Source organism: Ogataea parapolymorpha, chromosome IV (assembly GCF_000187245.1).
Source record: "Ogataea parapolymorpha DL-1 chromosome IV, whole genome shotgun sequence".
In the NCBI taxonomy this organism is placed as follows: domain Eukaryota; kingdom Fungi; phylum Ascomycota; class Pichiomycetes; order Pichiales; family Pichiaceae; genus Ogataea; species Ogataea parapolymorpha.
In genome coordinates this window covers 1,252,391-1,278,412 of record NC_027863.1, presented here as the reverse complement: position 1 = coordinate 1,278,412, position 26,022 = coordinate 1,252,391, and the positions used below count along the sequence as shown (strand labels likewise).

The window sequence follows — 26,022 nt, the reverse complement described above, 5'->3', positions numbered from 1 at the left end:
GCTACTTATCGTGGCTCTCGAATAATTCGGACCGGTTTTAGAAAACTTTAATTTTGTAGACACCTCGCACCAATCTTATCAAAGCGATCTCGCTGCTTTGATAGTTTTAATGACAAATAAACGCTTTGAGTGTGAAATATGCCACAAAGGGTTCTCCAGAGCAGACTATCTGAGCCGTCACCTTGTCAACCATGACGCCATTAAGCCCTATTCGTGTCAGCAGTGTAATGTGGCATTTGCTCGTCGAGATCTGCGAGAGAAGCACTTGAAATCCAAAACTCATCAGCGCAGGATCGAGCTTCTGCGGGCACAAGATGGAGTGCCCGATGAGGCACACACCCATTCTACCGCAGAAAAGCCTCCAGAGCGGTCACCTGATAGTTATAGCTGGCTATTCGGAGATTACGACTACGATCAGTCAGCCTCGTCTTTGGACGAACCGCTCATGGAACCAATATACCCGGACTTTTCCATCATGTCCGAGCCACCTTTGACCCGCAAAGATATCTACAGCGAGGGAACCATTGACATGCTGCTGGGAATGCTCCAGCTTCAGCAATTGAGAACGTCTCTTAGTCCCGTTACAGTTTCGTACTTTGCTGACTTATTTTGGAGTAATTTCGATGCCAACTATCCTATTATCCACAAGCCATCATTTGGCTGCCATAGCCACCCATTTTTACTCACTCTGGTTATGGTAATAGGCATGGTCTATTCGAAATCCAGCTCCAACATGGACATGGCAGTCCGGATTCAGCGCAGGCTGCTGAAACTCCAGATAAACATGCTATGCGACTCACAGGACCTCAAGCTGGAGTTAATGCAGTCATTTATTCTGACATGCTACTTTTGCTCCAACATTGGCGACCCTGGTTTACAGAAACAGATGCGCCTTTTCCATGCCACCATCATCGGAGTATTGGACGTTCCGAGCCTCACACGGTCATTGCAGGAGCCGGAACTTTTTGAGCTCGACAACGTTTCTTCTTCAAATTTGGGAGAGCGGTGGCATGAGTGGATACAGTATGAGTCCCGCAAACGACTGGCTTTTTTCGCATACATCTGCGACTCGCAGCACGCGTACTTAAATGAGTGTCATGCTTTGATATCCATATTTGACTTGCAACTCGATCTCCCGTACACAGACGCCGTCTGGACGGCCTCTGATGCAGAACTATTCTTGTCAGAGTATTCAAAACAGCCGCGGGAGCTGATGCCACGAAGAAGACAGTCGGTGTCCATGCAAACAGAAAACTCAATCAATATCATGCCCCATATCAAGGAAGAAGGGAGCTGGCCCAACTTTTTGTTTTCGCTTAGACGTCTTATGCAGCCGTATAAGGACCATCAGAAAGAGTACAACATGAACTGTTTTTCACAGTTTTCGAGGCTGATTTTCTTGCAAGGCCTGATTAGCATAACGTGGGATCTGCGATGGAAGGGACTGCAGGACCTGGGCATTGTGTCCAACAAGAAAATGAGTGCTTTAATTTTGAGACTCCAAGATGCCTACAATCAATGGCGCGAGTATTTTGATTTCCAGATTCTGACCACCAACAACACATTCCTGAAAAAAGATGACTCCCAAAGTGCCACATTGGCCTATTTGAACAAGTACGACACCTCGCCAATTTTCTGGAATAACCTTACTCAGTACCAATTTGGGCTTCTTCTTCTACATGTCGACACCTTTGCGGTGTATAAACTGGCTTCCCAATACGCGAGTGCTGTGTCTCGGGAAAATCCGTATCCGCGAATTAATGTGTCTACCAAGATCCGTGCTTGGATCCGAAGTCCCAGCGCACAGCTTTCCCTGAACAATGCCTGTAAGCTTTTACGGACTGTGTTCCTGAGCACAGGAATGATATTTTCCATTCCCCATTTGGCTAAGTACGTCGCCACGTCATGTCTGGCACTCTGGTGCTACGAGACATTCAGAGAGGATATTCCTGCTGGAATCAAACAGAGCTCATTTCCGAATCCAATTAGATACATGCAAAACGGGATGATCAGCCAGAACATTACAAAGGAGGACACATTGCAATATCTGAACCTTATTATCGAAAAAGAGGAATATGGGGGCCGTGAGTACGAGTTTACTATCCGTCAGCAATACATTCAAGGTTTGCTTTGCTACTTCAGTCTTTTGTTGGATCTCAACGAGTGGAAAAGTTTAGATATTAACGGATCTCTACTTAGACAGCTAGTATTTAAGAAATATCAGCAGCAATAAATCAGCGAGCTACACTGAGCTCGAGTTGTCCTCCACGACTTTTGCGACGTAGTTAGTTTTTTCCGAATCCAATATTTCGGTTTCCACCTCCAAGTCTTTCTCATAATATGGGGCTTCGAGTCCCACGCCGGGGGGAGGAAAGAAATAACCAATTAGCGAATGCACAACAAACGTGGTTAGCAGTCCGACAAGATAAGTCAGATTGTAGAATTTCTCGTAGCCAGAAGGCATAGGGTAATTTCCTGCTGTGCAAACAAGCCCAGGGAAAGTTGGCAGTGAACCAATGGCAAAAGAAGTCAGCCCTCTCCAATTGAGCCCCCATCTGGTCCAGTAGATAGAATCGTGGCATCTGTATAGATCGCGCATTCTATACTTCATTCTTCTGACAACGAAGAAATCTGCAATGGCACCCCCAACAAGAGGACCCACAAACACAGAAAAGCCGGACAAGACGGTCAAGAAAGTGTTGGAGGTGGCAAGAAGTTTCCATGGCTGACAAACCAATCCGATAGCAGTCATAACGTAGCTTCCGCGGCGGATATTGATATATTTCGGAGCAAATCCAGAAATGTCCATTCCGGTGCTGCAAGCTGTAAGAAGCACGGCCTGCCACAGTTGTCCAGAGATAATTCCAAAGGACGCAAAGAACACCCCAGCGCGCACTGAAGGGCTAAAGTTGTAGTGGGTCAGTAATTTTGGAAGCAAAGTCACTGGATTCCAGTAAATGTCACCCAGCACTGGCTCCATGGCGGCGGAAGCAAAAATGCCCATGGCTGCCGTCAAGAACAATGTCACAGGAGCGGTAACGATCTGACTAAAGTTTGGTGCAAACCTGGTTTTCGCGTATCTCGTCCAGTCACTTTGGCCCAGAACACCTGAATTTGACCCGCAAATGTTGGTGATCATGAAAAACGCTGCCCAGCCTGGACCAGTGCTCGTTGTTTGCTCTCTGTTCCACAGAGGACCCAGCTTGCCGCCGTTGGCGTGGATGGCCCAGCCCATGAGACCAAAGAAAGATCCTGTCTGGAGGATAAACGATATATGCACCATTGGCTGCATTTTCTCTGGTGGAATAAGCATCATCACGGTAAACAGGATGATTGCCAAAAACACACCTAAAAGCTCGTTCTTCGTTAGTGGACTCCAGTCAGAGAAAGCCTCGCCCATAGTTCCAGTGATAAATGTCGGCGCTAGCGAACCAATAGTACCCACAAGGGCTTGGCCCATGTAGTAGAAATGTAAACCCTGCCAAATACACGCAATAAAGGATTTGATTGCGATGGGCAGGTAGCAGCCATAGAAGCCGTAGGCGGCTCTTGAGGAGACAGTGTAGCCGATCCTACACTTTTGGCCAATGATACCAATAAGCACCGCAATAACACCGACAATGATAGCACCACCAGCTATAGCTGCGAGAGCCTGCTTACAGTTCAAACCGTAAGCGAGGGCGGAGGATCCCATAGACCATGTAGGGATACCCATTCCAGCAACTGCCCAGTAGCCAAAGTAAGACATGGCAGTCCATGTTTGACGGTCTTTTGGTATTGGAATCAAATCTCTGTTTGTCCAGCGATCGTTATCGTATTCGGAGTTCTCGTCTTTCGGAACAGCAAAAAGCTCCGATGCCGGTAGCTTCTCGGGATTCTTGATCATCCTGACAATCCAGGGGTCATTGAACGGGTTTGGAATACCCAGGTCGTGGACTTTCCAATCTTGAGACATGGCTTTTGGGGTTTAGCCGGGCATGCAGAGCTGCTTTATAGTTTTGCGCATATCTTGAAAATCCCGATATTACAGGTGCCTTATCGATAACTTCTTAATTCGGTGGGCAGACCGCTAGGCGGCCAGTTCTCGGTGGAGGAAGGCTTATCAAGTTATTGTTAGAACAAATTAAGACGCAGGCTCTTGAGATTAACCTCAGATCGACGGTGGACTAAGCGTGTCGGATAAGATCCCACTTCGGAAGCCATCTCCTCCGATAAGAACACAATTTATATAAGCTACTCTTTTTTAATTTCCGCCAAACAAAAATGCTAATTGGTGTCGACGTTGGCGGAACAAACACAGATTCGGTGCTCATTGACCCCACCAAAATCAACACAGATTCCCATGGGGTCCTTGCGTGGAATAAGATGGTCACATCTGCTGAGGTTTCCGACAGCATTCAAAAAGGAATCTCCAAGCTGTTTGTGGACCATAAGAACGTCGATAAGAAAGACGTGGCCTCTGTGACTATAGGAACGACCCACTTTATCAATGCCGTTGTCGAGCAAGACCGCGCACGGCTTGACAAGGTGGCTGTGCTGAGACTCTGTGGCCCTTATTCCAGACACGTTTATCCATTTTCAGACTTCCCGAGCGGGCTGACTGCTGTAATCAAGGGATATATTGGCTATTTGAACGGCGGATTTCATGTTGATGGAAACGAAATTCAGCCAGTGAAAAAGGAGGAAGTGCTGGAACATGTGCGTAAGGCCAAAGAACTTGGCATTACCTCCTTTGCGGTGATTGGTATTTTCTCGCACATGAAGCCAGAACAGGAGGAACTTGTCAAGGAAATCATTCTGGAGGAGATCCCCCACGCAAAAGTGAGCGTTTCGCATCAGGTGTCGGGGATTGGTTTTCTGGAAAGAGAGAACGCCACGATCCTGAATGCCTCTATTCTCCATTTTGCAGAAAAGATCATTTCTTCGTTTGCCAATGCAATCAAGAAACTGGGGCTCAGCTGTCCGGTCTTTTTGACACAGAACGACGGCACTATTCTTTCTGCAGCAGAGGCTTTGAGCCTGCCAATCCGGACTTTTTCCTCTGGAGCCACGAACTCCATGCGAGGAGCGTCTTTTCTGGCAAAAACCCACGGAAAGAGTGCCATTGTGCTCGACGTCGGCGGCACAACAACCGATGTGGGGCTGTTGCTGTCTACTGGGTTTCCAAGACAGTCCTCTTCCTACTCGATTGTCGGTGGTGTCAAAATGAACTTTTCCATGCCTCACGTTGAGAGCATTGGACTTGGCGGTGGCTCATTAGTCAGAGGTGCCGGTGACGCTTTAACAATTGGCCCAGACTCTACCGGTTCGGAGATTGTTAAGCGTGCGCTGGTTTTTGGTGGGTCAGACGTTACTGCCACCGACTGTGCCGTTGCAGCAGAGCTGTTGCAGGGTGGCAGTCTAGAGATCGGAACAGTTTCTCATGTCAAAGACAAGTTCAGTCCTGAGTATCTTGCTGCGTTCCAGAAGCGGGCCAAAGTAATGGTTGAGAAGGCAATTGACCGCATGAAGACCAGCCCGGACGACATCACTGTTCTTGCTGTCGGCGGTGGCTCGTTTATTGTGCCAGAGCATTTGGACGGTGCGTCCGCCGTTATTAGGCCGCCATTCTACAGCGTCGCCAATGCCATTGGGGCTGCCATGGGCAAGGTGTCGGTGGAGATTAGTGAGATTAAATTGCTGGCTCCAGGAACCACATCGAAGGAGGAAGTGCTGGAAAAGCTCAGAAAAAAAGCCATAGAAAAAATCCTAGCCAAAGGTGGTCTTGAGGACACCATCGAGACCGTTTTTGTGTCTACCGATGCTATCCCGTACGTGCCCAACACGTTTGAGTTTGTGATCAAAATCGTCGCGGACGTGGACTATTCTAAAGCTCCAAAATTGGAGGTGGACGAAGGACAGTTTGAGTCCGGTACCCGCGATATTGTCAAAAAGTCACTGTATGAGGAAACAAACACTGCTGTTGAGGAGGAAATTGACTACACGACCTACAGGCCTACCATTAACAAAGACAGACAGTGGGTGTTGTCCGAAGTGGACCTAGACTTTTTGGCTATCGGTGCCTACATCCTGGGCTGTGGCGGCGGCGGAAACCCGTACTCGTATATGCTCGAGGTGAGAAATTACTTGCGCCAGGGTGACACTGTCACTGTGGTGGATCTTGAGGACGCTCACCGGTACATCAAAGGAGAGGGAAGCATTGTGGGTGTGTGCTACGCGGGCTCGCCAACGGTTTCGCATGAGCAAATGCTGGGCGAGGCTTTAATGGAGTCGTATGACATAATGGCCAAGTACATCAACAGGAAGCCGGAGCTGCTGTTTCCTATTGAGATTGGCGGCGGGAACGGACTGTGCACGTTCCAGATTTCTGCTTCGTCGCGACTAAATCTGCCGGTTGTCGACTGCGACACAATGGGTAGGGCGTACCCCACGCACTGGCAAACGACACCGGTCGTTTGTACCCCTGAAGGCGAGTGTTTCTATGCGCCAATGGTATTTGCAAACGGGAACGGCAACTCGGTGATCATGGCAAGCTCGAAATCGGACCTTCTGCTGGAGAAAACCATGCGTGCGTCGTTGGCTGAGCTTGGGTCTAAAGTGGGGGTGGTGAACCCGCCAATGAGTTTGAAAGATGTGGAAGAGAAGAACATTCATGGCTCGATCTCGCTGGCGTGGAGAATCGGCCGTGCCGTAAAGATTGCACGCCAAAAAGCCGAGATCGACAAGCTGCCTCAGCGGATCCTCGAGTCGGTCAACAACACGGGAAAGCTGCTATTTTCGGGCAAGATTGTCGACGTGGAGCGGAAACTTTTCAAAGGCCATGCGTGGGGGGAAGTCGTTATCGAAGAGGTTGACGGTGCGAGACGCAAGATGACCATTCCGTTCAAAAACGAAAACATCTACTGCAAGACCACCGACGCAGACGGTACTAATGAGGAGATCGTGTGTTCCGTGCCAGACCTTATTGCCGTCGTCGACGCTGCTACCGGCGAGGCTGTCGGCACCAGTGACTATCGCTACGGACTGCTCGTTTTCGTTCTTGGGATTGCCCCTAGCAACAAATGGACCGACACAGAACGAGGTGTCCGCATTGGCGGGCCAGCAGGCTTTGATTTGGACTTTGAGTACAAGCCGATCTCGACATACAGCAAACCTATGTCGGTTATTCAGGAATATGCCTATTAGATTATGTGTATGTTGCATTCAATCTCATAGCTAGATAATCTCCAGAAGTAATTGGCGAGTACTTCTTCGGGTTGTCCTCGGAGAACGTACCTGGAAGCGCGTCCACCACCTCATCTCTGTCTGCAGACACAAAGTAGGGGATAGAGTACCTGACTCTCGTCATTCCGGTGCCCTGGTCGACAGGTGGGGCCGTCACGCGGTGCAGAGTGGACTTGAGTTTGTCGTTGGACCATCTCATCAGGAAATCGCCCGTGTTGATCACCAACGAGCCAGGGACATACGGGGCTGGAAGAAAATGACCCTTGTTGTGTGGCGACTCGACCTGAAGTCCGCCGCACGAGTCTTGCAATAGCATGGTGAACGTTCCAAAGTCCGTATGTGCTGCTATGCGCTCTGCCTTGCCCGATTTCAGGTCCTCCACCGGCGTGGGCGGATAGTGCAGTAATCTGAGCTGGTTGTTGGACCGCGTGTGGTAAGATGTCAGGAACTCCTCGTCGAGGCCCATGCCCAAGGCAATGGCACGCAGGATTTTCTTCGACAGCACGGTGCACAACTTGAAGTAGTAGAGGCAGTACTCCTTGAAAGCTGGGATGTCTGTTTCGTCCGGCCAGAAGTTCTCCAACTCCTTGGTCTCCTCGTTGCCAAGATCAAACGACTCCTTAACGTCCGGGATCTTGCGCAGCTGCTCGATCTGTGTCCGGTCAAACACCATCTGCACAACTTTTTCTCTCCCCACGTGAGACCACCCACGGTGGTGTGCGCCGTCTTTTGGATGTTCGCACTTGAGTTTCTGCTCCTCTGAAAGCTCAAAAAAAGCCTTGCTCCACTCAAACATGCGCTCCTGGTCGGCGGCCGAGATGCCGTGGTTCACAATGTAGAGAAAGCCGACCTCCGACATGGCCTTGACGACCTCTTCGCCGACCCTGCGACGCTCTTCAAAAGTGCCCTCATGGAAGGCGTTGAAATCAATAATAGGCACGCTGGATTCCATTGTGGGGCACATGGGAGATGGAAGGTGTATATATTCAAACCTAGATATCTATCCTCCACCCAGTGAATCTGCAAGGCGCCATCTCCACCATATGCGGCGGTGCGGCATTTTTTTACCTTATCTTGGTGGAGTCCCGATTATACAGCTTCGCCTCATGGCTTTTTCCCCGGACACTCCAGGTCTCTGTAGTACCAATACCCAACTAGCGGGCCAAAGTCGGAGTACCGTTTTTGGAAGCCGAGGTCAGAAATTGCGGAAAAGTCCTCTGGCGACAGTTCCACAGACTGGCCGCCCAGATTTTCGTCGATCCGCTTGGGAGTGACACTCTTGGGGATCACAGACGTGCCTCTCTGCACCGCCCACGCAACCAAAACCTGTGCCGGAGTCTTTCCCAGCTTTTCAGCGATGGCGACCACCGTTGGGTGTTCGAGGATTTTAGGTTCCTCACCCACTTCGTACGTCGAGTTCTGGTTACCAAACGCAGAGTAAGCAGTCACGTGGATATCGTTCTCCTTGTGGAACTCCAAAAACTTGTCCTGCTTGAGGTATGGGTGCATTTCCATCTGGTGGACCTGGGGCTTGATCGTGCAGCTTTCCAGCAGCCGTTTGGTCTCGCTCAAGCAGAAATTTGAGATACCAATCGCCCGAACCTTGCCCGTGTCCAGAAGCTTCTCCATGGCTTTCCAAGTGTCCACATAGTCGATGTCAACGGGATTAGACGCAAACGACTCCAGAAAGGCGGCCTTGTCGCACGCCAGCGGATAGTGCATCAGGTAGAGGTCGACGTAGTCCAACTGCAGTTTTTTCAAACTCTCCTCCAATGCCGGCAGCACGTCCTCTGGCGCGTGGTGGGAGTTCCATAGTTTGGTGGTCACAAAGATGTCTTCTCTTGGAACACCGCTTTTACTGATACCCTCTCCAACCTCAGCTTCGTTTCCGTAGATGGCGGCGGTGTCAATGTGCTTGTATCCGTTTTTCAGCGCGTGCTCGACGGCAAGGGCAACCTCATTGGGCTTGGATTGCCATGTTCCGAGGCCGACTAGCGGCATCACAACGCCGTTGTTGAGAATAGTGGTTGGTGTGCTCATGGTTGGCGTAATGAAGAAGGCTAAACCTTTTTATGGCCACCGTGCCCACCGTAGGATGCAGAACACGCGCTCTCCACCAAGATAAGAAATTAGACAATAGCGTTTCGGTCCTGAAAAAAAGGGTGTGAGAATTAAGATTTGTCAAATACTTAGATTTTACTAATCATGCTCCAAATTAATATTCACAAATAATTAATTCTTAATTTGAATAAATAATTCATAGGTGAATATCCGCAGCCGCGCCAACCTGACTTTTACATGTCGCTGGCCATTTTACATCCTCTGCTACTTCTGCACATCTCTGAACACCAGACTCGTGTCAAAGGTCCGGTCGCTGGCGGCATTCTCGGAGTATACGAGTCGGAATCGCAGACGTACGCCTTGTTCCTCGGATTCGAAATCGACACCACCGACGGGCTCCAAGAACGTCTGGCCCTCTTCCACGAGGTGTATCCGCATTTAGAGCTGCTAGGGTCGTACCAGACGGCGGACCACGACACAATAGATCTCCCGACAAAAATAAAACCAGTGTCACTGCGTGTGAACGGCACGCCCAGCGCATTTGTCGAAGGAAAATCGATCAAAATTGAGATCAAGCCTACCCCGTTCGAAGAAATTGGTCTCAACACAATCGCCGCTGCAGACACGTCGCAGAAGTCGGCGACGCAGCTGGCCAACGACGCTAAAACCGGCCTCGACACGTTCCACGCACGCATCGCTAACATCCAAACATTTCTGCGCACGCTAGCCTCGCGCAGACCCACGCCCGATGAGTACAGCAAGCTGCGTCAGATCAATGAGCTGAACACACAGCTGGCCCTGCTACAGAACGAACCTGACCCCTCCCCCCGACTCATCGACCTGACGCTGCTCTTCCATGCCATCAAGAAGCTCGACGTCTAGCCCGCAGTGGCTTGGTCCGCATGTATAGACCGCAACTCGGATCGCTCTGTATTACGTAATCACACCTTTCACGCGACAAGATTCTCTTCCCCGGTGTTTTTTTCGGTCTTGGCACTCTATGTTGAAACGAAAGAGGTTGTTGGTGATCCTGGTGTTTGTGCTGGCATTCTGGTTTTGCAGCCCACAGCTCCAACCCGTTGAGCAGCCGCGCGTGCCCGCCACGTTCTACACGTACGTCCCGAACATCGACGTGGCACAGTCGCTGCTGCGCACAGTCCACTCTGTGGAGTCCTCTTTCAACAAAAAATACAAGTATGATTGGGTGTTTGCGTACTATGCTGATCACGAGATGTCACCGGAACTGCGAGCACGGCTGCAGAAGTTGTGTTCGGGACAGGCACACTTTGAGCAGATATCGTCGCCGCATTACGACGTGCCTGAGTCGATCGACGAAGGAAAGTTGCACCAGGCTCTCAGACAGTCTGCCTCGGCGTCGCCCTGCTCCAGGTTTCTGCAGTACAAACTGAAAAACCGTTTTCAGACGTACGGATTCCAGTTCCTGCCAATAATGCGCAACTACAGATACTATTGCAACGTCGAGGTCGGGTCCCAGCTGGCGTGCGACCTGAAGGACGATTTTTTCCGGCATATGCACATACACCAGCTGGTGTACGGGTTTGCGAGCGCGCCGGTCGAGTCCAAGACGCTCACCAAGTCGCTGGTGCCTGCGTTCGAGGAGTTTCTGAGTCTTTTGCCCTACAACGAGACAGACGTGCTGCCGTTTGTCTACGAAAACCAGTACACGCAGTGTAATTTCGATTCCAACTTCGAGGTGGTGGATCTCGAGTTCTTCCGCTCGCGGGACTACGAGCGGTTCTTCCACTACTTGGACAACACCAATGGGTTTTTCCTTGAGCGCTGGACCGACTACAACGTGAAGACGCTGGCCGTAGCGCTGTTTGTGCCTGCGTCCAAGATCTTTTGGCTGCCCAACACTGGCCTTTCTGGCCTGCTCAACCGCAACACGTGTCCGCTGGACAAAAACGTGAGAGTCCGCAACCACTGCGCCTGTGATCCGGCTAAGGATTTTGCGTTCTCATCGCAGAGCGGTCTGCGTCGCCTGTTCCATGTTCTCAACTGGGACCTGCCCGAGTCTGTGCCGCCAACAACTGCGAACGATCTCGCTCCAAAATTCCGCATGCCTGTCAACAAGCTCGAGGCGTATCCATGGACGTTCGAGTATATGAAGACTGATCGATGGTTCCGGGAACAGTTTATGGGGAAACCAAAGCGTAAAATAGACACCACATCATGACGTAGCTGGCAAGATAGCGGCCTGGCTCGCTGAGGAACACTTCCTGGATCGGGTTCTCAAAGAACTGGCCAGCGTCCCGTTTTTTTCCACCCACAAACACTAAATAGAACAGGACACTTGTTAATAGATTTGTCGCAAGGAAAAAGGCCAGCCCGTAGACCGATTGGAGCCGCAGAATGCCGCAGCAGACGCCGAACGACAGTGACGTGACATCCTTCACTTTGGCGACGACTTTCCTCTTGTATGCGACGTTGGGTTCGTACTTGAGCATTATTTTTCAGTGTAAGGATTTTCGGAGGCAAAAAAAAATAATTAGCACGTTTAATGTCTAACATCAAATCCGAGGGCAGTACTAGGTACGAGTATTTCCCGCTGCGTGCGTGCACCGAGAAGGACATTGAGGATACTCATTACCATATTTTGAAGTTCCACTCGGTGAAGAAAGTGAACCCGCAGAAGGACTTTGAGGAGCCCGCAAGACTACACAGAAAAGATCCCAAGAACCTGCAGTTCCAACTGTCCTTGAAGGAGCTGGAGCAAAGGCGAATCGAGGAGCGCAAAAATGAGCTGCTAAAGGAACAGAAAAAGCGGGAATTGCTTGCGCAGCAGGGTATCAAGACAGAGGAACTGCCAACGGTGATTTTGGACGACGACGTCGACTGGTCGAAATTGCCTGAGGCGGAGCGTCGGTGGAGGGAGGAAGAGCGTCAGCGTCGCGAAGAGGAGGCCGCTAGAGAGGCCAAGCGAGAACTGGAGATGTCTGTGGTGGCGCCAGACGGAGGAGCTCGTCAAAGCAGACGGCCATTTTTCAAGCGCAAGACGAGACAGGTCAAGGTGTTTGACGACAACAAGAGGAAGCTGCGGTACGAGGAATATTATCCGTGGGTTCTGGAGGACTATGATGCCAAACAAGCGTGGATCGGAAATTATGAGGCAGGAAATACAGATAATTACTGTCTGTTGATGCTGGACAACCAAAACAAGTGTTTCAAGATGATTCCGGTGGAAAAGTTCTACAAATTCACGCCGCGCAACAAGTACGCTACGCTGACGTTGGAGGAGGCTGAAGCCAAGATGAAGGAAAACAGCCAGACTTCCAGATGGATTATGAGAAAGATGCAGGACGAGGTCGAGAGGGGAGAGCGGGTCGATTTCCGGTACAGGAAAATGAGAGCCACTTCACAGCGGGCTGAGGACGTGAAACGGTCGGATGACGAAACTCTGGATTTTGATGACGAGTTCCAGGACGACGAGGAAGCTCCGATTCTTGAAGGTAATGAGGAGGAAAGCAAGCTTGTGGAGAAAAAAATCAAGAGTGAACAGCTTCGTGCTAACAACCTGATTGAAAAAGACGAGGGCGACGATTTGGACGATTTGTTTGAGACGCGAAAGATCGACAAGGAAGGCAAGAAGTTGAGAAGAGCTCTGGCAAAGAACGCCATGAACGAAGTGTACGATACAGACGACGAGGAAGACCCGTATCTTTCAGAAAGTGAGATGGAGGAGGTTGAAACGCAGCAGTCTGCAGACGCAAAGATCAAACAGGAGGAAACAGGAGAATTACCTGTAATTTCGATCCGCAGAACAACACCGCAGATCAAAGTCAAGTCTTATCGCGACGGATTTGTGGTTTTGAAGGCAAGTAAGGAGGTTTTGAGTGAGTTCCCGGCAGGCGAGTGGAACCCTAAAACAGCAATCAAGCGTTCCATGTCGCCTGAGAGCGTGTCCCCGAAGAAGATCAAGGTCAAGCTTGAGGGTGATTCGGGACCTATCACCAAGGCAGACGTGGATGCACTGGTTGCTAATGGTCCGATCCCGCTCCAGACACTTGTCAGACAGCTCAAGCACAAGGTTAGTCTGGATCCAAACTATAAGGACGAATTGAAGAGAATTCTGAGAGAGAACTTCATTGTCAAGGATAAGATGGTGATGAAGCGAGGATAAACCAAAATTAATATAATAATATGCATGTAATGTAAAAAAAAATATTCGAAAAAAAAATATAAAATTTCAACCTGTGCCAGTGATCATGGTTTCGGAGCTCGAAGAAGTAAGTTGGTCAGGACCTGCGAACTAACCCCAGCTTGTGGAATTTTTACATGCTCCCCAGTACAAAATTAGGGAGATAGCTCTGGAAAACTTGGTACAATTCTCGCCCTCCGGACGGAACCCAGCGCTTTTCAAGCACAACAATTGCGAGCCTGTCAAGGATCTCAAGAATCTGAGCAAGGAGAAAGACCCAGCAGTAGTGATGAATTCTCTTACTATTCTGGCTAATCTCTGTGATGACCTCGAGTTCCGCAAATTGATTGTCGAGGATGAGGATTTTGTTAAATATCTAATTCAACAACTAGTCAATTTGAAGAACACAAACGCAGATCTCATGTGTATACTTCTTGCCAATCTTGCCAAAAGCGATGAGATCCTTAAAGTATTTGATTTACAGGTGGATCTCGGCCAAACCGACAGAGAAGTCTTCAAGAGCAACCACTGTATGGACTGCTTAATGGACCTGTTTGTCAAGGGAGCAGATCGCAAGCTCAACAAATATGCCACCTACGACTACCTCTCATACTTCTTTGCGGATGTCTCCCGCTTTCCTCGGGGGCGAGAATACTTTGTCACCGAGCAGGAGTACGACCATGTTGTTCCTATTGCCAAACTGCTGGTTTTCACAGAAAAATACGATTCCAAGACGAGGAGGGAAGGTGTCGTCTACACGATTAAAAATTCGCTTTTCGACACCGACCGTCACATGGAGCTGCTGGAAGACGAGAGAATTAATATTTTGCCCTACATCATTGGTCCGTTTGCTTTGGCCGAGAATAAAGGTCTGAAAGACGATGAAATATTTGATCTGCCTGAAGAGCTGCAGCTCCTCGGTCCAGACAAGAAAATCGAGCCTCTCAAGGAGCTACTGGTGGCGCATCTGGAGAGTGTCTTGCTGCTCTGTGTTACAAAGGAAGGCAGGGAGTATCTGAGAGGAAAGAGCGTGTATCCGCTCATAAGAGAGCTACATAAGGTTGCCAAAGACGAGAAGGTGGAGGAGCTTTGTGACAAAGTGGTCCAGATGCTGATGCGGGACGAGCCGGTGGAGGACCAGGCTGCGGAGGACCAGGAGGAGGGCTCTGATGATGAAAAGATTACGGAGATAATTTAATGGTGTAATACAACGAACGGTCTTGGAGCCGCTAATGATCTTGAGACGTTTTGATTCGGTAATCAAAGTAATTGGACATTGACTAATTTAATTGTTTCATTCACTTTATATGACCGCGTTCTATCTAGCTGTACACCCCGCGACGCTTACTCGTCGTCTTCATCTTCATCGTCACCAGCTTGCAATTGGAGCTTGACGTCCTTCCACAGCTTGCCCTTGTTTCTGTTTTCGTACCACTTGGTCACAGCAACATCAAAGTACGCTTGAAACACAAATGCACCAGCAAACACGGTTCCAACAAATGCTGCATTTCTCTTGAAGAAGGTGTTGAAGATGGCGGAATACATGTTGACAAAGTTGAGAAAGTAATGAATAATTCAAAAAAATTTTATTGGCCAAACAACTATACACTGCCTTGAAAAACTTTATAGCAGCTCGTAGTAGCCCTGGCGCATTAACAGATCGGTCAGAAACTCTTCAGGGTCCATCGCCTCTGTGTCGTCGTCCACATCTTCGCTCATCTCCTCGTCATCGTCCGACGCCTGTGGTGGATCGCGTGCAGGAATACCAAATTGGAACGGCGCCGCTCTTCTCCGACGCATAATAGTCGTGTGGAGGTCTCGGTAAATGGTCGAGATCAAGAACTGGTTGAGCCAGATTTTGTTGATGTAGTTATATCGAGGCAAATGTAATGTTCCGGACTCCCCAGCGCCCAGCAGACCGCCTGCCGGCTCACCGTGTTTGTTGAAGTATGGCGAGCCCACGTTGACAGACGCGCCGTTGGGAATCTGGATGTCCACAAAAAAGTTGCTTTTCGTAGCTGTGAGCTCAAATTCCAACTTGTTATTGAACGGCGAGAAAAACAGCGAGTAGCTTGCATCGTTAAGCTTGCAGCTGGTCAAATGCTGGACTTTTTTCTTCACCAGCGTCCCGCAGAACAGACAGAGGAACTTTCTTTCTGAGGCCTTTTCCTTGCTGATTAGATCGTTCTTGAGAAAATCTGTAAGCTTTTCCGGAAGATCGCATAAATGAACCCTTCCTGGGAAGTCCAAAACCAGCGCGTTGGGTGAGCTCAGGTAGTGGGACATTAGTGTCGCCATTTGCACTGAAACAGAGTACTCAAGACTTTTTGGGTCCTTGAGATTTTGGAATAGCTCGTTAAACGTAAGAAAATGTCCACCACTGAGCTTGAAAGTGTGCTTAACAAATTCCAACTGGCGGTAGTAGCGATTAAAAATGTTGATCATGATGGCGTGAATTTTATTCACTAGCTCGTCCTCGTAGTATGTTGGCCCGATCTCGCTAATGAATTTTCTAAACAAGTTGGCGGCACATTTCTTGGCAAGAGTGACAAACATATCCTTAATCGACTCGTCCACTGGGTCTGTTTGATCCAAAATACTATCAATTTTCAGGTTATTTGGGTTCAAACTGAACCGAGAAATTAATGAGAAAAAGCTCTTAACAATCCATTTGGTCATTCCAACTCTCATCAAAATATCACAAGATTCGTTTCCTTCCAAGTACAGAATCATCATCTCGGTGGTAAATCCAAAATTATTGGTTCTTAACAACGTATTGTACTCGGCAGACCTTTTTTGTTCGCTTGTCGGGTCCGGAGGTAGATAATTGAGAAGCACGCGAAACTGGATCAGAGATTGTAGCAGAGTAGTGTTCATTGAGCTCAAGTCGTCCTTCTGGTCGTCAAAGTCAAACCTCGAAGCAATCTCGTACATTTCCAGAGTGTTTCCCAAAAGAATAGGCAACGAGAATTTCATCGAAAGTAAATGAGAAGAGGTCTTGGCCACCTTCCGCATGATCTTGTTTTCTTTCATCAAAGTCTTCAGCTGCTTCATTATTGTCTTGTAAGCAGGTGTTTCAGAGTGAGACAACACACGGAACATCTTCTTATCAAACACATAGCTGCTAAGCTCAGAACAATTATCTCCATGATTCTCGTGATATATATTCTGCCAGCTGCGCGACTTGAGTTCTGATGCGATCTCAAGCTCAAAATCAGGAAATGGAGACGTGGGAATGAACGAATTGCAGTATGATTGACATAAAGGGCACGTATACTGTGAGACGTCAAATCTGTTCTCCTTCAGATAGTTGTGGAAGCAGCTGAAATGCATCCCATGCAAACATCCTGTGATGACATACTTTGACCGCGTACACTTGGTGCCAAAACAGGAAATGTCGTTCACCAGATCGTTCCACTTACGCTTGCGAGTCTTGGATTCGGCTTGCGGGAAACCAGGGATCATAAATGATGGCGCATCCATGTCCAAAATTGGAATGTTCCAAAAAATAGATGAATGGGAAATAAGAGTGGGCATACCAAATAGTTCATTGTAGTTTTCTGGGTTTCGGCAGTAAATACAACTTCGAAGCTCAGTTTCAGTGTTGTCAGTATCCATCTCATTGGAGGCGGGCGACTCCTCGAAGAATTCCTTGTTTTTCTCCACAAACGCAGCTTGCTGTTTGCTCATCTTTTTCATGATCTTTTGCTGTCTTTTCAATGCTAGCCTTTTTGCACGCTCCTTCTTAGTTTCCAAAACTATGCCATTAGCAGTCTTCTTGAACTCATCAATGTGGGCCTGTCCAAAACAGTCAACTAATGACTGCAGGACACTTTCATCTTTCATCAATAACAAATCTAAGATATGAGAGGCCTTCTTTGCAACAATTTTCGAAATGTCCTCCTTCTGAATGATGGTGAGTAGTAAGTTGCAAACAGGTATGTCAATGAAGCTTTGAAGACCATGGTTCTCATCCGTATGGTATAGCCCATCATCAATAATAATGGCATGAATCAGGTGAAGCAGCGAGGGAACGTAATAGTCATTGTCCGAGGAAATTGCAAAAGACAACGCTTTGTAGAGAAACTTCACAAAAATAGGTGTTCTCAGGACTGAACCAATCCGAGAAAATCCTGCCAAGTCACCATCCTTGAGCTTGTAAATCTGCGGCACAATGATGACGTCTTCAACCTTTTTTTTCTTCAACTTGGCGAGACTTTTCAACAACGACATCTCCAAATCATCCTGGGAATTGCTACGGTTAAAGAAGCTCATGTGGTCCAGTTCCTGATAAACTTCAGGTTTCAAAACGTAATGTCCATAATCACTGATACCTGTTGGAGGCACAAATTCACCAACCTCGTTCAATGCACGGTCAAAATATGAAGGGTTGTCCACCAATCGTTTCAGTTCGGTATACTGAACGGGATTCAGACTCAATCTGTAGCAGATGGAATATTTAGTTTTCAGGTACTCAATATCTTCTTGACTGATGCTTTTATCAAAGAAGACACGATAAGTGAGCATCCGATACAAGAAATTAACCAGCTCTCCAATGATAGCGTAGATTTTCTCCTCGTAGACAGTGTTGTCAAACTGTAAGTCGCCCATAACGCAGTTCAACAGCCCATATCTATCAAGGATGTTGAGAAGCGAGCGCTTCAGTGAAGTCTCTTTCAAGACACTCAGCTGGTTTAAATACAAGTCACCTTCTGGGTTGAAAATGTATCTGTACGACAATTCCTGAAAAACAGCCTCTTGTCCATTTCTAACCCAGAAGCCAGACAAAATTTGAGCCGAAAGCACCTGGCTGCGAAGGACCTGGTCCGCAATAGCAAAAAGATTGATGTAATCAACATTTTTATCAGCAACAAGTAGAGACCCTGCCAAATGCACTTGCGAGCTTTCTCGCTCCAACATCTGTGGCTCGAAGAACTTATAATTGCGGCAGACTTCAGCGAGAAGAGAATGGATGGGATGGATAAATGACGTCTTCTCTCTGGCGACATCATACTTGATGATGTCTAAATCATTGTCATAAACACAGGTACAATTCAGATATAATCCTATGACTGCAATTGCGTTTTCGACAATTTCCGATCTATGGTCAACACCAGCAATAATTTTGCCAATGTGTTTGGTGAGATTGTAGACTTGATGGGCACGAATGAAATAGAGTTTGCTCTCCTCGCTCTCATGCTCAACATGAACATCGGTTTTGCGCTTCAGTGACCAGGATTGAGTGAAAATTTTGAGGATAAGAAGAATGTAGCATAAAGTGTCGACATTCATAATCTCCTCTGCTCCAGGCTTAATATAGTTTGCAAGGGTTTCTAATCCTCTAAGTGACGCAGATTCGGCATTCAGTAGTCTTTGTATCTTCCAATCATGGACATTCTGCTGTGGAGCATAAACACCTGTATCTGAATGCACATTTTTCTTGAAAACTTGGAGAGCGCTCTGAAATATTCTGTCTAATTTTCCAGCTTTCAGCAAATGGGTCCCAATATTTGGATCCAAATATATTTGTAGGCGGAAATGGTCCAGCAGCGATAAGTTCCATTCGCGGTCATACATTGCCTGTGTCAATTCAAGAGCCGGTAAAATCTCCACTATTTGGTCCGCTAGAGTCTGTCTGTATTTGTAGGATGTAGTTAAGGTGGGCATCAATAAACTGCGTAAAACTTTACGGAGTTTCTTCCAAAGTCTCATTTCAAGAAAGAAGAAGAGCTGTATTCTTGTTGTCGATGCAGCAACGGGCTCCCCTGGATTCAATGCTTCCTGAGTACAATGTATCCCATTGGAGCGCAGTAATGAAATAGTGGTGTCCCTTTTCAATCGACTTCCGGGTATATTTGGTATTTTGAAGTCGGGGAGAAGATTGCCAAAAATTGATTTCCGTTCAAAATCATACAAATTCTCTTGAATACTCTGCCTTTCATGAACACTATGATACTGGCTGAACATGTGTGTGGCAATTGCGGTCTTTATCGTTTCGGCAATCTTAGAGTTTGGGTGTTCGGTCATTGTGGACAGCCACTTGATGATTATCTCACACAAAAAATCTCTACAAACGTCTCTTGAAGACACGATGGTGGCCGTCAATCCATGTGTCTGGACTTTGTAGAATTCGTCAAGCAGAATATCCACATGCGTGCTCACGGATATCGTGCACTTGCCTACCCTGTCTATTTCTTGTGTGAGCAGCTGCTTCTTATCGGTGCCAATACTCGGCAGCGCAAGTGCAATGCTTTGCTGTGAAGTAGCCCAGTCGTGGAACTCGTCGTTCCAAACAACCAAGCAGAAAGCTTCCGAGTTGACGTCATCGACCCCGTATTTTTCGAAGGAGAGTTTTGCTGCGTCGGAATGCTGCTTGAACATGTTTGGGTCGTGTTTGGAGTACAGGTAACTGCGAGTACCTGGCACGATCTGCGTGTTTAGCGACTGCACATCGATGAAATAGTCAAGGATCGTCTGTACCACCTCGTAGATATTATGCACCAAATCGTCGGGCAAATCTTCCGGCTCCGGTTCCATAGTGCTGTTGGCCACGCAATTGAGCTCGCATTTCCAAGAGTCTAGATCTCCGCAGTCGCAGATCGCATCTCCAGTGGATATGTGCGTTCCGACGTTGTGATCCGAGTGCTGTTCCTTGTTGAAACAGTCGTCACATAGACAACATGTCTCGTCTATTCCGCAGTCATAGCAGTTGTAGACTATTTGGTTCTTTTCGATTTTGCGCGCACAAATTCTCCCGTGGTGGGCTTTGCTGGTACTCTTTTGCTGTTGGTCAAAAAATCGGCCTTTTGTCAGGAACCCATGGTAATCGTGGATGATCGTGTCCTCCCAGCTGGACGGAAAGTCCCCGTTTACGACGAGATCCGGAAACAACAGCCGATAATGCTCTCCATTTCCCGAAAGGGCGTAGTAGAGAATCCGCATCAGACTGGTGTCAAGGTCCGGCGTGCAGGCAAAGTCGAAAAGACGCGGCAATCGGACCAGGAGATCATTCACCTTGGAGGAAATCGTCATAGTGTCAGGAAATAAATTATTTGTAATATTCCTCCTTTTTGTGGCGAAAAAAAAGATAAAAGCTCCGTTTTTTCGCATCCAATATCCCACAAATGGCACAGCCAGACGGCGCCCAGACATTAAGGCGATTCCTTGCTGGACTGCCACGGTCCAATGACTACAAGTTCACGAGCCAGGTCAGATCGCTGATTCGGTCGACATTGAATAAAATGGCCGGGCTTGATGATTCCCAGCTGAAGGTGGACCCTGACGTTCACAATCATTTCAATCGCCCCTGTGGACGCAAATTCCAACGTGGAGAAGCTTGCTATAGATGTCTCACGTGTGGATTTGACGAAACGTGTGCTCTATGTTCTTATTGCTTCCAACCTCAGCATCACCAGAACCACCAGGTCCATAAAAGTATCATACAACGCGAGACAAATGGCTGCTGCGATTGTGGAGACCCCGAGGCATATGGATCATTAAAGTGTGACTTGTCAAAGAATCAAATAATGGAGCAGACTCCTTGCACGCCTGAGTTTGAGGCCACCATCAGCATTGCTCTGGATTATATCTTGGACGTCATGATGCACTCTTATGCGTGCATTTTGCCCCCCAAAACACGTCTGGACGTGTTGCACTGGTCAGAACTATCTGAGTTGGACTATCATCTATATGGAGTCAAGGACGAAAACTCATACAAGTTTGCGTTGGTGCTCTACAATGACCAAATACACCAATATAGAGACGCTGTGCAACGCGTGAGGTTTGCTACTGGTAAAGTGATTGAGTTCGCAGAAATGGTGGTGTCCAAGTGCAACTCTTTCGGTAAAGCAGTGGTGATGATCTCGACGGACATTGAGTTCTTGCTGAAGAAACAATCTATCCTCACATCTACTGGGCTGACCGCTTGCATCCGAAGTTGCAGAGATATATTTAAGGAGAACGTTTGTGACGAGCTGATCATGTGGATATCAGACCTCACGAACTCCATGATTGTGAAGAACAATCTGAACTACCAGGACGTCATTTGTATGGCGTTTCTCAGCAGGTACAACCGCGGATACAAAGATTTGCCGGTGTCTGTCCATGACTTAAAGCTTCAGGATTATAACCTCAATCGAGACAATTATGACGGCGCATTGCCTAAAGACACGCTAGTATATTACAAGTTCCAAACACACTATACACCATTAAAATATGAATGGGAGATTCCTTCAGACATTTTAAAACAATGTCAGTATTCCAATCTTTCTCTTCTGGGGAGCGGCAAGAACTACGTCCATTTTGAGGGATCCCGGTTCCAATATTTAGCATACTTTGACATTAGATTCTGCAAGACCATCCGAACGAAACTGCACGATATTTACGTTTCAGTCATCATCAATGACCTGAAGTACAAGCTTCTTTTCACCGCGCAATATGTTGACATATACGTGGACCTCACAACTATGTTTCTGTCTCTTGATCGAGAGCCAGAGTATTCATTGTTGCCCATGCTCTCGCCTCAACTTTTCACCTGTCCATCAAATTGTACCGCCATTGTGAAACATGGAGACATGTGCAAAATGATAGAAATGGTCGATTATTATGTGCGGACAGGGTTCACCAAAGTGAATCATTCGCAATACTCTTCCAACAAGACTGGGCTGTTGTACTTTTCATTGAAAAATCGCAAATGGGGCCATATTTTCCTAGATATGACCTACATTATTAGCAGGAATCAGATCAACGATAACCTATTTTCATATCTGCCGTATTTCAACAAGTTGTTGGAGGTTTTGTCGGTGTTCCAAGGGAGACCAACCATCAAGCGTGAGGCAACCACTCACGTGGAATACGAACTTACAGACTACGGACTGTATTTCAATGGAATGTCGGTGATATCTCACTTTCTGGAACACATCTCCAAGGCACTAAACAAGACATCTTCCGAAGACTCTTCGCATTACTTGCTGAAACTCACTGTTTGTCAGATCATTCGGACTTTATTCATGAAGCATGAATCTCCGAAAGAAAGTGAGATGGGGGTTAATAAAATAGTTGAGAACCAAGAACCCGTTGTTGAGTTTCATACATTACAACTTAACAATGTTTCCACTCGTATCGTCAAGTTCGATGTGTTGAGTGAAAAGGTCAGCTTTTTGCATCCGTTACACTCTTTTCTTTCTTGGTGTATTGAGATGAGTCCATCACTTTCGAAAGAGTCAATATTCGGATTTGTCATGGACTGTATTGATCAAATTCCTAGGATGTTGGATGTTGGCTCACCAGATGCCACAATGGAGGGCGATTACACGAAAGCTGTGTTCGATATTCCTTTAAGGACAATTGTATTGTTGTCACAAATCAAAGTTGGATTGTGGGTTAGGAACGGTCTTAGTATAAGAAACCAGATGAACATTTACAAAAACTCTGGCATACGTGAGTTTGGTTATTTCAGAGACCTATTTCTGGTTCAGGTGTTTTGCGCTTTTCAAAATACTGATGTAAGCCTACCTACATTGATTGATAGATGGAGTCTTGTGGATTGGTGTCAAGGAGATTATGAAAATTCTCCATACACCACAGCACATGTTCATGAAATGGCTGAGGAGTTTATTTTATTTTTGATCAACTTGCTCACTGAGGACTTGCATCTACACAAGAAAAGTGCAGCGGAAATTCCGGATCTGCGAATCAGAAAAGAGATCATCCAATCTCTATGCTTCAAGCCTGTTAGCTATAGCAAAATAACTTCCGAAATATCAGAACACATAACCTCAGAAAAAAGGTTCTTTATCGTGTTTAACCAGTGCGTTGATGAGATTCCCCAGAAAACAGTTTCCCAGACGCTTAGGGATGCAAAAACATACAAGTTGAAAGACGAGCTTTACGATGAAGTGGATCCCTACTATATTCACTATAGCTCAAATAAGAGGGAGGACTGCATGAGGATACTCAAGGAGCGTATTCACCATATCACTAAAGTACCGATGACAGAAGTTTATGTTTCCCCAAAGAAAATCAATTGGGATGATGGCCCGTTCAAAGGCCTTACTAAGATTACATGCTCTGTCCATTTCACATCTATTTTGGAAAGCACGCTCAAATACTGTTTGGATCATGTAAAGCCCGAGTCTTCCATCGACACATTGCTTGACTTCACACTGCATTTAACACATATCGCTGTCTGTTTGCCCAATGCGTCCGAATTTATCTCGCTCTATATCCGGAATTGCAGAGTTCCATCATTGCTTTACTCATTGCTTCTGAAAGAGAAATTTAGAGCTTTCTTTCCAAAATGCAGGGCCATCCTGAAAATTGTGTGCGACCATTTTGAAAATAATGACGACGTATTGACCCAAATGATGCCGGAATATAACCCATCAAACATCAAACCATCGAGCACTTCTGAGGAGTCCGTTTCAGACAAGAAGAAACGGCTAGCGAAGAAAAAACGGTGTCAAATTTTGGCCAAATTCAAGAAGCAGCAACAAAAATTTGCAGAAAACTTCAGCGTCGATGGTACCGACTTGATGGACGTTGATGAATATGATTCTAATGAGGAGGATAATAGCTGGACTTATCCTCATGAAAGATGTATTCTTTGTCAAATGCCTGCGAACTACGAAAATGAACCCTTTGGGATTATCAGTTACATTCTACAAAGCAACGAGTTTAGATCGATTCCATTTGACGATAAATACTGGTTCTACAAAAGCTTCACCGGCAACGCAAATTTGGATGAGGAGGAAGTTACCAGAGATACCAAAGTGCAAGCTTACCTAAACAAGGTGGAAGAAGATGCCGTCATTGGGCCTGGATTCCCAAGTAACGAGCATGCTTGTAACGAAAATCATGCAGTCTTCAACAGCTGTTGCCATGGTATGCACTTTTCCTGCTACTCAAGCTTTCTCAAATCGATCAAGGCAAGACAAGTTTCACAGATCACAAGGACAATACCGGAAGACGTGTCGCGCCAGGAATTTCTTTGTCCCTTGTGCAAAGCTGTCAACAACATTTTTGTTCCAATTTACTATACATCAAACAGTGTCAGTCTTGTCAACAAACTCAGAAACAAGTCTAAACCGATTTTTGACCCCGAATTAGAAAACATCTTGGAGAACAGTCCTGCTCATCTCGAGGTCATCAAGAACGATCTAATTGGGTATGTCAAGTCTAATGTGAAACCCCAATACTGGTTCATCAAGGATGATAATTTGACAGTGGACACAACTTCAAAGTCGTTTTTAGCATTGAATCATTCGCTAAGCGCACTTGCTGTTCTTTCATTACCGTTTGATGGTATAAGTTCGCTTATAACAAAAACAATTGAATCGGTCGAAATATCTCTGAGAGGGCTCTATTACGACCCTGGGGCTTTACAGCTTCTAATATACGAGATTCCTAACCAGTCCCTGACTTCATTGCGTGTTTGGAGTCAATTCCGCGAGTTGATCAGAAATGCAGAAACAGCTACATCAACGACCAATCAATACAGTCGCAGCTTTTTGACATATCCCGAAAGACTTTTGGGATTATGGAACAACATATACAAAGATGAGGACCTTCTTCATGAGGGTGAAGACTACTTTAAGCTTTTAGTAGGAGCTGAAGAGGTTCCTAGCCTGGGTCTTGATTACAGCAGGCTTCTTCATTTGTGCTATATAAAGCACGTGAGGCAGTCAGTGTTGAGTCTGATGAGCAAGTTGGAGATTATGAAGTTTGACTCAGAGGATATGATTGATGATCTCGCTGATATACCCTACAATTCGCCCAAGCTTGACCGGATATGGCAAACTTTTTGTGGAAACGAACACTCGCAGGCCAGCGGGATTTTGTACTCGATGCTTGTGAGGCTGATTACGCCATTTCTTAGGAAATGTCTGATCTATTCCTTTGTGCGATTTTCCGTTCTGCTTCCTGGTGATCTTCCCGACTTGACGCAGTTCTCCCTTGAATGTGACAAATTATGTGCGGTTATGAATCTTCCGAATCTCTATGACGTCTTGGAAGCCTTTCCGCTGGAACAATTTAGAACCTCTATGGAAAGAAGATTGCAGTTGCGCAGTGCCAGAATCCAATTCCCTGCTCAAATCAGACTGATTCCATTACCTCACCGCTTGAACAAATTTTTCAGTCTTTACTATAATAAGCTTACCGACAAGCCTTCAGATCCTGCTATATGTCTCTTCTGTGCCAAGTTGGTGCATCTTCAGGTTCAAAATTATGGTGATCGCCTGGGAGCCTGCAATATCCACCTAAAATGGGAATGCATCAATGGAGAGTTTGGCATATTTTTCATTCCAAAGAGCAATTCTATTCTTCTGTTGAACAAGGGTAAAGGATCCTTTTTCGAGAGTCCATATTTGGATGACTACGGCGAGATAGATCAAGATTCCAAGAAGGGACATGACCTGTCGCTGTCGCAGCCGAAATATGACGAGTTTATCAGGACTGTCTGGCTGCAGCATAATATTCCAAATCAAATTGCGCGCAAGCTGGAAAGCCAGATCGACATCGGAGGATGGGAGACCCTATGAAGTCTCAGTGCCAGCATCATGTGTGCGGCACTCGAGAAA

The 26,022-nt window shown here is 46.9% G+C and overlaps 12 protein-coding genes across 12 annotated transcripts; 7 read left to right on the top strand and 5 right to left on the bottom strand.

Moving 5' to 3' along the window:
* Positions 1-109: 109 nt before the first annotated feature.
* HPODL_03760 (uncharacterized protein) lies at positions 110-2,233 on the top strand (the record flags this gene model as incomplete). Its single annotated transcript, XM_014080090.1, has 1 exon — positions 110-2,233. One exon carries the CDS (start codon positions 110-112, stop codon positions 2,231-2,233), a length of 2,124 nt encoding a protein of 707 aa, XP_013935565.1.
* A 9-nt stretch (positions 2,234-2,242) lies between these two features.
* Positions 2,243-3,955, bottom strand: HPODL_03759 (putative uracil permease; the record flags this gene model as incomplete). The annotated part of the gene is made up of 1 exon (XM_014080089.1): positions 2,243-3,955. The coding sequence occupies one exon, from the start codon at positions 3,953-3,955 to the stop codon at positions 2,243-2,245; it is 1,713 nt and encodes a 570-aa protein (XP_013935564.1).
* Positions 3,956-4,263: 308 nt separating this feature from the next.
* HPODL_03758 (uncharacterized protein) lies at positions 4,264-7,185 on the top strand (the record flags this gene model as incomplete). Its single annotated transcript, XM_014080088.1, has 1 exon — positions 4,264-7,185. One exon carries the CDS (start codon positions 4,264-4,266, stop codon positions 7,183-7,185), a length of 2,922 nt encoding a protein of 973 aa, XP_013935563.1.
* A 1-nt stretch (position 7,186) lies between these two features.
* On the bottom strand, positions 7,187-8,176 carry HPODL_03757 (flavonol synthase/flavanone 3-hydroxylase; the record flags this gene model as incomplete). Its single annotated transcript, XM_014080087.1, has 1 exon — positions 7,187-8,176. The coding sequence occupies one exon, from the start codon at positions 8,174-8,176 to the stop codon at positions 7,187-7,189; it is 990 nt and encodes a 329-aa protein (XP_013935562.1).
* A 152-nt stretch (positions 8,177-8,328) lies between these two features.
* HPODL_03756 (putative oxidoreductase) lies at positions 8,329-9,264 on the bottom strand (the record flags this gene model as incomplete). The annotated part of the gene is made up of 1 exon (XM_014080086.1): positions 8,329-9,264. One exon carries the CDS (start codon positions 9,262-9,264, stop codon positions 8,329-8,331), a length of 936 nt encoding a protein of 311 aa, XP_013935561.1.
* A 258-nt stretch (positions 9,265-9,522) lies between these two features.
* On the top strand, positions 9,523-10,167 carry HPODL_03755 (uncharacterized protein; the record flags this gene model as incomplete). The annotated part of the gene is made up of 1 exon (XM_014080085.1): positions 9,523-10,167. One exon carries the CDS (start codon positions 9,523-9,525, stop codon positions 10,165-10,167), a length of 645 nt encoding a protein of 214 aa, XP_013935560.1.
* A 118-nt stretch (positions 10,168-10,285) lies between these two features.
* HPODL_03754 (putative secreted protein) lies at positions 10,286-11,482 on the top strand (the record flags this gene model as incomplete). Its single annotated transcript, XM_014080084.1, has 1 exon — positions 10,286-11,482. The coding sequence occupies one exon, from the start codon at positions 10,286-10,288 to the stop codon at positions 11,480-11,482; it is 1,197 nt and encodes a 398-aa protein (XP_013935559.1).
* Positions 11,483-11,806: 324 nt separating this feature from the next.
* Positions 11,807-13,426, top strand: HPODL_03753 (TFIIF (Transcription Factor II) largest subunit; the record flags this gene model as incomplete). The annotated part of the gene is made up of 1 exon (XM_014080083.1): positions 11,807-13,426. The coding sequence occupies one exon, from the start codon at positions 11,807-11,809 to the stop codon at positions 13,424-13,426; it is 1,620 nt and encodes a 539-aa protein (XP_013935558.1).
* An 85-nt stretch (positions 13,427-13,511) lies between these two features.
* Positions 13,512-14,642, top strand: HPODL_03752 (FAM203 family protein HGH1; the record flags this gene model as incomplete). Its single annotated transcript, XM_014080082.1, has 2 exons — positions 13,512-13,532; positions 13,566-14,642. The coding sequence occupies 2 exons, from the start codon at positions 13,512-13,514 to the stop codon at positions 14,640-14,642; spliced, it is 1,098 nt and encodes a 365-aa protein (XP_013935557.1).
* Positions 14,643-14,788: 146 nt separating this feature from the next.
* Positions 14,789-14,989, bottom strand: HPODL_03751 (Cytochrome b-c1 complex subunit; the record flags this gene model as incomplete). Its single annotated transcript, XM_014080081.1, has 1 exon — positions 14,789-14,989. One exon carries the CDS (start codon positions 14,987-14,989, stop codon positions 14,789-14,791), a length of 201 nt encoding a protein of 66 aa, XP_013935556.1.
* A 78-nt stretch (positions 14,990-15,067) lies between these two features.
* On the bottom strand, positions 15,068-20,476 carry HPODL_03750 (E3 ubiquitin-protein ligase UBR1; the record flags this gene model as incomplete). The annotated part of the gene is made up of 1 exon (XM_014080080.1): positions 15,068-20,476. The coding sequence occupies one exon, from the start codon at positions 20,474-20,476 to the stop codon at positions 15,068-15,070; it is 5,409 nt and encodes a 1,802-aa protein (XP_013935555.1).
* Positions 20,477-20,970: 494 nt separating this feature from the next.
* On the top strand, positions 20,971-25,983 carry HPODL_03749 (uncharacterized protein; the record flags this gene model as incomplete). Its single annotated transcript, XM_014080079.1, has 1 exon — positions 20,971-25,983. The coding sequence occupies one exon, from the start codon at positions 20,971-20,973 to the stop codon at positions 25,981-25,983; it is 5,013 nt and encodes a 1,670-aa protein (XP_013935554.1).
* Between the last annotated feature and the right edge of the window lie 39 nt (positions 25,984-26,022).